Source organism: Dermacentor silvarum, chromosome 4, assembly GCF_013339745.2.
Source record: "Dermacentor silvarum isolate Dsil-2018 chromosome 4, BIME_Dsil_1.4, whole genome shotgun sequence".
Taxonomy (NCBI): Eukaryota; Metazoa; Arthropoda; class Arachnida; order Ixodida; family Ixodidae; genus Dermacentor; species Dermacentor silvarum.
The window spans coordinates 29,790,159-29,801,544 of NC_051157.2; the positions used below are offsets into that span (position 1 = coordinate 29,790,159).

At 45.4% G+C, this 11,386-nt stretch overlaps 1 protein-coding gene across 1 annotated transcript in view; it reads left to right on the top strand.

Annotated features, from left to right (window-relative positions):
* Positions 1–11,386, top strand: part of LOC119449694 (iduronate 2-sulfatase) — a 52,387-nt gene that overhangs the window by 31,182 nt on the left and 9,819 nt on the right. Inside the window, exons 8-9 of the mRNA XM_049665390.1 lie at positions 1,479–1,605; positions 2,423–2,685. Coding sequence (XP_049521347.1) covers positions 1,479–1,605; positions 2,423–2,685 — 390 coding nt within the window. The remainder of the gene's footprint in view (positions 1–1,478; positions 1,606–2,422; positions 2,686–11,386) is intronic.

Sequence of the window (11,386 nt, forward strand, 5' to 3'; positions counted from 1 at the left end):
ATTTTTGTATACATCTCCTCAATCGTTTTCCCCCTTCAAAATCTACCCTGTACCGCTACCTATGACGGTAAAAGATACGGTCGTATCAATCTCTTACCTGCTTCTTTTTCACCAATACTCTAAACGTCTTTTGCTTATCGCGGCTGCTGACTGGTTGATGCTTCCGTTCACTTTAAACGCAAGCGCTTCTGGAAGGTGTACGTTACTTACTGTTCTCACTGGGTGAATCGCTTCGGATTCCATTAGGATGTGCTGAGTGGTCTCCGGAATTTCGCCGCAGCATACACATGTCTCATCTAGATCCGAATATTTGCTCCGGTGTGTTTTATTGCAATAGCAACTACATGGACACTCCAAGCGCATTTCTGCCGTCGGCGTCGTCGTCGCCGTCGCCGTGAGGTTCCACATAAAGTCCAACGGCTATAAAATAGTCGCCGCGCACCGTACGCTGTGCGAGCGAGTGAAAGCGTACGAGGGTGAGCCGCCAACCGCAGCTTAATTTCGCGCACGCGAGAGAGGAAGGCGGCCGGAAGCGCGCAGTCTTCGTTAGCGCGTGAGGCACGGGGAGGAGGCGACTGGACCCGCCGTGGTTGCTCAGTGGCTATGGTGTTGGGCTGCTGAGCACGAGGTCCCAGGATCTAATCCCGGCCACGGCGGCCGCATTTCAATGGGGGGCGAAATGCGAAAACACCCGTGTACTTAGATTTAGGTGCACGTTAAAGAACCCCAGGTGGTCCAAATTTCCAGAGTCCCCCACTACGGCGTGCCTCATAATCAGATCGTGGTTTTGGCACGTAAAACCCCATAATTTAATATATTAATTTAGGAGGAGGTGGGGATTGGGGGGGGGGGTGCGTTCTTCTCTTTCGGCTGCTGCTCACGGAGCTGCCGCGCGGGCGCCGTATCTTCAAAGCGATCTGCGATATGGCTGAGCTGTGCGCCCGCAGGGGCCTCATCTTCCAAGTGATCTGCGATGGGGGCAAAGTGCATGCGCCGAGTGCCGGTAGCTTCGTATGCGCGGGGCTTTCAACGTTTTTTTCGCGTTGAAACGAGACGAAAGACAGCGCGAAGGTCAATTTGCCCGCTGCTGCTGGCGCGCTTTATCACTCCGGCGTTTTCACAGTGAGTTTCCGCGGTCATCGAGCGAGGTGCGCGCGTGACACCGTGCTTGTCTATTTAGTTAGCAAGTGAATGTTTACAACTTTATACGGCCCATTAAACTACTATCCTTGCTTCGTGCGGCTCTCTACTAATTAGCTATCGCAACCGATGCTTCGCCTTTCGGGCAAAACTGCAACTTTTTATCCCATATGGGCTCATAACGAGAAAGTAAAAAAAGCCTGCGCTTCTGGAATCTGAAAATTTCACCTTGAATAGATCCGTGTACTAGAAATGTATTTTTAGGCCACATTAATTGTGATCGCTTTGTTTTGTTCCTGTGATAATCTTGTTTTATTCCGTTGTTGATGAATTGGCAGAAAGAAATACGCCGACATTACTATGCTGCGGTTACGTACATGGACGAGCAAGTGGGAAGGGTTCTGACTGCGCTCGATGAGGCTGGGCTTCGGAACGACACGCTCATCGTCTTCGTAGGCGATCACGGTAAACATTTTTTCTAACCATTGAAGTTCATAAAAGAAAAAAAGAACATAATATTATATTTAAGAAAATGTTAAAAAATGCAGGACATTGCATAGATTTTAGTTGGATGGTGATATGTGAGATTGGTTAACTTTTGTGCTCTGAGACTCCATGTATGATCACTCAGGCCCCATAACATGCTCACAATAACTGCTTCCTTTTACCGCACAAACACAATCTAAGGATGAATAATATCGGTCATAATGATAAATTTCGAGGTAAGGTTCATCGGCGAGAAAACCACCGCTGGTTTTTGTACACGGTTGCTCTCACACAAAGGCGCCGACGTATTTGTGACAATACATCCAATACTATGTATACAACTTATTTCTAATAATGTGGATTGTCATCAGAGACTTGGTAAGTGACAAGATAAGTTAATTAGCAAAGGTGAAGATCGAATTTCATAAATCGTGAGCCTGTGAATGGGCTGAATATTTAGGAAGTAATTCGCGAGACGTAGCATCTAAAGCTTTATTAACTAGACATTACGAAGCAACTACACATAGAGTTACGGATATCTGGATGCGTTCCTTGTCATCTGGTATTAAAGTGTTGACTGATTCACAATGTTCTGACCTCGTGTATGAGCTGTTTGGAATAATTGCAATACGGCTCAGTTATCCCATCGAATGCTGTCATTATCGTTCTGTCCACTAAGACAAGCCAATCCGGATCGCCCTTTAGAATAAAAGTTTTGTTCACTCTGGTTACAGATGTGTACTACTGTTTAAAGCCCCTAAATATGGTTTGCATTCATCTCCACGATATATCACAGGATGGTCACTCGGCGAGCACCAGGAGTACAGCAAGTTCAGCAACTTCCAAATGGCCACGAACATACCCTTGATCGTGTCACCACCAAGGTCCCAAAGAAGCTCGCCACGAGGAAAAGGGGCTGAACGCGTCGACGACCCGGTGGCATTGGTTGACCTGTTCCCAACACTGGCGTCTCTAGCGTCGCTTCCAGTGCCTCCCAGCTGCCGGTCCTCTGGTGGTTCGTCGCAGAGTGAAACGACCTGCACGGATGGCATAAACTTGGTACATACGTTCATTGGCTATGGCTGTTCTGAGAATGTAGATACGCGCATCGACAGTTTTTCTTTTTTTAAATCGGAATATTGCCCATATGCATAATACCATCGTCAGTTACTCTTTAGAAAAAAAAAAGAACTCATTAGTGTTAAAGCACCCACTTCAGCCTAAATTCTCGACGAAGGCTTGAAGATTAATCCTTAAATGACAGATACCTGTGTTAAGCGTCACATTATATACATTTTCTGCTAGAATAGAACGCATTTTGATGTTATGTTTTAGTTAGCACTATGGGTCAGTTTTTTTAAAACAGTGGATGCCCCTGTACCGCTACCTTAAACACGAAAACAGAGCGCATGGGGGCTTACCGATGCTCTGTGAGTCGAAGCTCTGAACACGCCCCCTCCCCCTTCGCATTTAAAGTTTTGTCTTGAGTCCAAGCTCCTTTTCATTCAAATGAATACTTTTTTTGTAGGAGTTTTGTCTCATGACTATAGATATCTATGAGAATGCGATAGTATTTTGGCGTTGTGGTGCATTAGGACATCGCTTATAAGTTTGAATATATATATAATTACTGTCAGAAACTCTATAACGTTTCGGGCGATTCTAATGCTCCGCATTTTGTTCAATGACCATGATAGCGAATGGGGGAAAGCGTATGCTAAAGTGCGATGCATATCTTCGCAATTTCAAGAGAGAGAGAGAGATAGAGGGAAACGGGGTGGGAAAGGCAATGAGGTTAACCCGGAAAGAATCTGGTTTCAAAATTTGGCTGCCTCCTATAGGACATTTTCTTTGTTGCTGATTCTAACGTTCTGTTCTTGTACACAGGTTCATCCAGTGCAACGAAAGGAGGTGCTGCACCAGTACCCGCGGCCTTCGGATACCCCGCAGGAGAACAGCGATCAGCCGGCACTCGAAGATATCCGCATCATGGGCTACTCCATGTTGTCGCGCGATTACCGCTACACCGAGTGGATCGGCTTTGACCCGACCAACTTCCGCCGAAACTGGACCAGCGTTTACGCCCGTGAGCTGTACAACTTGAGCTCCGACCCCCGCGAAGACCGCAACGTGGCGGGATCGCCAGAATACAAAGACGTCGTCGTCGCGTTGTCCTCCAGGCTTCGCGAACTTGTTGGTAGCTGAGTGATTTCCAACGACGCTCGTATAGCGCGAGTTGTGAAATAAATGTGCGTGCTCTCGGACTAAAGTATTGGGGTGTACGGTGCATGGGCATTGTTGTACACTCCCAGTTACGCGCAGTATACTACAATACCACGTAGTGCAACAGTGTTGTCAACAAGCTCTTATGGCACGCTGCTATAGGCAAGGACTAGTGGCCTTAGCCTACTGCGGCGCCGGACCGTTTCAGCCATAGAATAAGCACAGAGAGACTAGAAACAGCACAAGAAGCACTGACTTGTAATTTTAAAGGTTTATTGAAAACAGACACAATAAGATAACTACCGTAGTTACGAGAGGTCAAATACACATAAGAAATATATACACTTGTGGAAATGCAAACGCAAAAGCTAGAAACCAACAAAAAAAGGCAAAGAATCAGAGAAAACAGAAACATTTCACGTACATGTTGTCAAGGCAGCGCAACTGTCTTTATTTATTTTTATTTTTGAAGCAATTGCTTTAATTTATAGGGTTTAACATACCAAAGCCACACTGATGATATGAGAGATGCTGTCGTGGGGGCTACAGATTCATTTTTACCCCAGGGGGTTCTTTTACGCGCAGCTTAATTTAAGTACACAAGTGATATTGCAAGCTTTTTCGTTTGCCGTTGAATCATGGACCGCGGCGGGTTACTAAAAGTGGTAGCGATGTATGACAGCTGAAAGTATGCCCTTGTTTTTTCCATCGAGAACTGCTTCTAGTATATTTTGTAAGCTTGCTTATAGTATATTTTGTAAGTTGATTATTGTGGCCACGCATAGCGGTTGTAAGAGCAAAGCAACTCCAACAAACTAGCAGAACTGGGTCTCTCTATTTATCTAAAGGCAAAACAGGATGCACTGCTGTATTGATGAATCTTCCTAACATGAGTTTGCTTCGCACCACCTTGTCCTGAGCGTCGGTGTAGTTCCAGATCAGGTGGGCGTCTGTGGGTTTAATCGGTAGGATAACGCACATCATTTAGGAGCAACTACCTAACTTGCAAAGAAATCAAGTTTATTCAAAGTGTATGTATGTATGTATGTATGTATGTATGTATGTATGTATGTATGTATGTATGTATGTATGTATGTATGTATGTATGTATGTATGTATGTATGTATGTATGTATGTATGTATGTATGTATGTATGTATGTATGTATGAATGTATGTATGTATGTATGTATGTATGTATGTATGTAAGACGCAGGCCAAAAGGCAAAGTACCGGACGGGGCCAATCTCTTATTGCCTTATTTCCCAAGTTTTTTAAGGTAATAAATCTTTTTCAATTACTAACAATGCGTTCCTAATAGTTGAAGCTAGCGAACGAGCGAATGAGCAAAGATATGGGTGAAAGCGAACGCGCAGCGCAGCGGGAGAGGAAAGACGGCGATAGCGAAGAGAGCGCGAGGCGGAAAGCGGAGGAGGAGGGTATGGCGAAATCGTGAGAAGAAAAGCGTAGTGCCGTGCAAGACGGGCTTTCCGGTGACGATGACTGCAAGATGGCGCCAGAGTAGCGCGCGTCGCCTATTTGGAAACAAAGCGCTGCACGAGCGGAGTTATGTCTGCGGCGGCTGCTGTGAATCGCTCCCACGCGTCACTCACGCGCCGCCTCTCGGTATCTCCTGATTAGGGAGGCAGTCGCGCCACACTTCGCTGCGTTTGCAATGGGCCGCACGAGACTGATTGTCTGCGCCAGCCAATATATCGCGAAATGAAAACGCGTATACAACTGCGTTCAAATTTCGCATTAGGCAGTATTGTAATCGTCGGTGAATTTGTTTTAGTTACCTTCTTTTTTTCTTCTCCTGACGAACGTTACTCATTTATTGGCTTGTATTTGGTTTCTATATTTCTTCCTGTCTTTCGTTTGTTTTTCTGTTCTGTGCTTTATTGTTTACGTGTTGTTTATGGTATTATGTTTTGTTTACACTCTGTTCTCCTGATGCCTCAGAGCAGACTCAGCCTCCCGCTGGAGAATCGTAAACCTACAGCCTCACACTCGGTGTCGTTCATTCTTCAAGATAGTGATCAAACGTATACGAACTACAAGCCCCACAAAACTCGTGCCCTGTACGCGTGCAACCTGGAATGAAGAACTCTGGCCTTAACGTCGCCTGTAGGACAGCGCAGTGCACTTGCCGCTTTTACAGAGCGCACCTATCGGCAATTTATTTGCGCGGCAAGCACTGTTCGTACACGACTCTAGCTCGACATTGCGCACGCGTCCCTTTTATCGATTCCGCGATCGTTACCCCTACACGACGCCAACCCCGTCATTCATGACTTCCCCGGGAGCTTGTCCTTGTGAAGTGCACGTAAGCTTGTCCTTTTGAGGTGCACCCCCGTTTCTTCGTTTTTCTTGTTAGCTGTTGGATGCGTGAGATGCGGCCAGCCACTTTCCCTCTCACAGAAGGCGAGGGTGGATCTGCCCCGACCAGTTTTATCGTCCGGCTGACACGTACTTGAGTACAGTTGAGGCTGCCCGAATCGCAGGTGCACTCGAACGAGATGATTGAAATTTTCACGATACTTATCGTCACAACTGGATTGCTGGCAGTCCTGATAGCGTAAGTACTATATTGCTGATATTTCATTAGTTTATTTCAGCAGAGCCTTGCTTACCGCCACTTCCGTGTTAGGCCACTGGGCGGGAACGTAAATGGGCATACGAAAAGCGATTCACCATGAACCGGATAACGGAAGGAGAGCGACGCCTTGCGTATAGTCCTAGCCAACTGGACCTTGCTGTGAAAAAAAATTAGACAGTCAGTAGAAAGTAAATACATATTTCTGATAAAGTTTGCAGAAAGTGTATGCAATGTGTCCCAACTATCGTGCACCAATAGTAATATTAAAAACATGCGCATGCCCCGTAGCTGGACACAACCAAGGCAATGTTGTTTGCCATTGGTTGGAGATGCTCAGATTATTTTTTACATTCCACCTAATTACATAATTAGTCTTAATTAATTATGTATTCAACTTATCAAAAAAGTTATAATTACATGAAAAGTGTGAATGAGAAAATTATAGAGCAACATAATAAACACCCGATGCAGCTTTCTGTTATTTCTCGATACGTGCTACATAAAGTGTCTTTTCGAGCGTGAAAGAAACCCGCGAATACACGCAAAGTGCCTCGAGCAGCCTGTCCCACTGCAATTTTGTGTGTATCTGCGGGCTTGTTTTACACTTCTACGTGCTACATAAAAACACTTTATGTAGCACGCATTGAGCAACCGAAAGCTGTATCGCGAGTTTTCATGTTGCTGTACAATTTTTTCATCGGCCTTTTCATCTAATTATCAGATTTGAGAAGCTGATTAATTATAGTAAGACTAATCATGTAATTAGGCGGAATGCAAGAAATAATCTGAGTATCTCCAAGCGAAGGGAAACAACATTACTTTGGTTCTGTCCAGCTACGTGACATTTGCATATATTAAAATCATGGTGCATGACAGTTGGTACACCCTGTAGACACCCCCAGAACTCAGAGCCTTGCACTTTGCCGCCTATATCTGTAAATTTTGTACACAGAATCACTGTCGAAGTCTTCGGAGAATAAATTAGGTCAAAGGAAATAGACTCGGGAACAACTTGTCAATCTACATTTCGTGTGCGCTTGGTAAACAAAGTGACAAGTCGGCGAGAGATACATAACTAAGGAGAAAAAGGTAGGGACGTTAACTGGAAGTGTATAGAAAGGCGAAGTAGTTTATGTCAATCAGAGCTCTATAAAATCACTTTATCAAATTGGGTCTTTGATTATAGAGGCGCCCGACGAAGAAGGCCTCTCTCGTGCTACTTGGTATTCGTTGCTGCTTCTACGTCATGCCTCGCGCAAGACAGGAGTAATTGGAAATCGCAGAGAGAGGCTTTCGTCCTGCAGTGAAAATAAATATAGGCTGATGATGATAATTTAATTTGCATATTATGTGCATATTTCAACGTGCAGAATTATTGTTACGTCATTAATTGTGTTGAGCTTATCTTTCAAATTACCTTACCACCAAAACACTTAAGCAGATTCCACGCCCAGTTCGACCACTTGCGCAATGTGAGACTTTGACGCAGCGATGTCATGAGGCCTAATACAATGTACGATACTTGCAGGGTAAAAAGTATGAGGAAAGCCGTATACATATAATGAATGAATGAATGAATGAATGAATGAATGAATGAATGAATGAATGAATGAATCAATCAATCAATCAATCAATCAATCAATCAATCAATCAATCAATGAATCCTTTGCTTGGAGAAGGTATGACTCTAAGTCTAGATACAGAGGGTAATGGAGATAGTTGTGCGGATAAAGGGCAGATGTGTAATATATCTCTTGTGTCACAGTGACGCAAAACAATTCTGGCCGATCGGCCATGAATGGGCACATACGCATTGGTTCATACTCGGTGGCTTGGGAAGGTGGGTAGAGGAATTATAATAAATTTCAAAGAATCTGTTGAAAAGCAGGCGCCTTTCTATTAAGAGGCCTGTTTGCACCAGAGATACATATGAGGCGACATGGTGCTAAACAAACGAAATATTTCGTCTTAAGTATCCGTTTAGAGGCCGGTATCATTGGAAATAGAAGCGCACTTCGTGCGTTAAATTTTCACACAAGTCTTGGGAACTGGTTGAATTTGTTATAAACTTTGAGAAATAACAGCGAACACTGCTAGCGTAAACGTTAATAACGATCGAAGCAACTAATTGCGCAATATACACGCAAGAAAATTAAAAGGCAGAAGAGAAACAAGCATATAGCTCACATAATTACATGATGTCAACTTATTGCAGTGTACTTTCCGAGGATACAACTGGCCCAGGGACTGCGTAAGTTCGTGACTGGGGTCTGCATTTTTGGTGGACTGCAGTAAATTTATTGCACTTCGCCTTATACTATGGACTTCACACAGAGAGTTGGGCTATCTAGAATTTAGACAAATGCACTTTCCAGCGCGTAAGAAAACTGAAATAACATGCAGAGACAAAATAACGACAGAAAAGGTAGAGCGACAGTTCCGGTGCTCGATCTTTTTGGGACGTCTTTTTGTTTGTTTGCTTTTTAGAGCGTAGCTCTTATGAGCCCATTGCAGCGGCGAGCGTCGGCGTTTTGCCTCGTAACCGAGCGAACGAGCAAAGCGAAGGATGAAAGCGAACGCGTAGCACAGAGGGAGATGAGAGATGGCGATAGCGAAGAGAGGGCCAGGAGGAAAGCGCAGTGGGAGGGTATGGCGAAAGCGTGAGAAGAAACGTGTAGTGCCACGCAAAACGCGCTTTGCGGCGACGACCGCTACGAGATGGCGCCTATACGAAGCGCGCCGTCGTCTGTTCACCGATGGCATATGGTGAACGCGTTTAACGATACAGTTATATGGAAACAAAGCACTGCGTGAGCGAAGGTCGGTCGATCTGCGGAGGCTGCTGTGAATCGCGCCGACCACACGTCGCTCCGTTTTCAAAGCTTCGCACGAGTTAGATTGTCCGCGCCAGCCAATATATCGAGAAAGGAAAACACGCATACGGCTGCGATCAAATTTCGCATTAGGGAGTATCGTATATCATCGGTGCATTTCTTTTTCAAGCCAAGCTTTTATAACTCACAATTTTCCTCCCTGCCTTTCAATGCATCCTTTCGCTCTCTCTCAGAGGCGTCCATGCATGTACGTACAAAATTATCATAATCAGCATTGACTCGAGCATCGTCGTCTTCTTCCGCAGCTGGCTCGTTGGCGCCCTCGGTGTGCGCTCGTGCTCGTGCTCGGCACGCGCTCGTGCCACTGCTCCGCATTCATCGTCGTCGTCTGCATGCGTCCACAGCTGGCTGCATTGCCGCTAATCATTCCAGCGTAGAATTTCACTTCTCTTCTGTCGTCCTAATGGGGAGGCCGCGTTTACGGGTGCATGAGCCATTGCCACCGTGGCCATTGCTTCAGGGGTATGAGCCATTCATTGTCTTATGTAATTGACAGATTTAATTTTGAAGAAATTTTATGGAAATCTAGTCAGAATGACGTGCTCGGGAAAGGGCTCCTCGTCCACGTGCCGATTCTAGCGTGAGAGCTTCCGAAGCCCAGGTGAAACATCAGCTAAGTGCCGCGGACCCCGAGTTGAGGAGCGCGATGTTGAGGCCAAACGTCAGCGCCGTCTTGCCCTCCTGGAACCCGACAACGGAGATGCACGCCTCGGCAACGCTAGCGCCAACTTCCCCGGTGCGACGGCCAGGTTTTATTGCGATTTTCTCAACCGGAACTTCGGAGCCATCTGCAGTGCGTGTGACCGGTTTTGGTTCGAGCACAACGTCGTACATCGTCAGCCCAATTCGTTCGGAGGAACACGAGGAAACACACGACAAGTTCGCTTACCCCCATTGCCTCGACAAAAAGGATGGGCAACAAATTTTTTTTTTTGTCCCTGCATCTCTTAATTTTGTTACGCACTGGAACAGTCTTTGTCCATATTCTTCTGGACCCCTACCAAAGAAGTGACCACATTACATTGCCAAATCGAAACTACAGTCGCCGTCCGTCATCTCCCTGGTAATGCTTTCTAGAGCGCAAAAGAGCATCTATAATTCATAGTAATACTGGTGCGATGACAATCAACATAAGCCGCCTCTTTTGCCATCTTTCTGTGTTTACAGCCATGCGGTACTAACAATATGCCTTGTACATCTTCTTTACGTTGCCGCAGATGGCGTCGAAGGCATTTGTTCGTACTTCGAGGATCTGGAGTTCCAGGGCCAAAACCGAATTTGATTTGGGGAAACCTTGTGGGAGTACTACCAAGACGTGAGCTGCTACCTATGAACTGATGCTCCGTAACCATTGCAAGGACTCAGTTTCTTTTCCGCCTTCATCATCACCTTGCCAACAGCATTGCCACCTTGTTTGCTTTCTTCTTGCTGGTTAGGATTGCTAGGAAATCACACTTCTGAAGCTTTTCTTTAACCTAAGATAAACGTGTACTAACACACGTTATGAACGCCACAAGGTAATTCTATAAGGATGCAGAAGTGAGATAATCAATTAAATACAAACAAGAGAGGTGACGAGCGTCCTGCACGAATACATCTGGCCACAGAGACGCCAACCTTTTACGCACTTCATGATCTGCTAGCGACAAATCTAATTTTTTAGGATCGCTACAAGGTTATCGGAAAATGGCTCAAGAAGTATGGAGACGTCTTTGGTAAGTCCTGTGCGAATTACAGTATCTCTTCAACGTAAATTACCAACTAGGGCGTCTGTAAGAGGGCCTGTCTGTGGTCCCATTTTGATGGCCTCTTCACAGTCTATTATGTGCTCCTGAAATGTGGACGAGCGTGTCTCATGACGGCCTCGCTATGATACAGCTAAGGTTTTTAATGTTGAATACGTTATGAAGCCAGACACATAAATAACGGTCCAGAATACGGCGTCGCATATCCCGCCAGCGAGACTTTCGTTTTAATGTTAAGTTTATGCCGATCGTGTTCGTTCCGATCTCTCTTCTATATAGCAACGAGGCCTCAGTAGGGAGA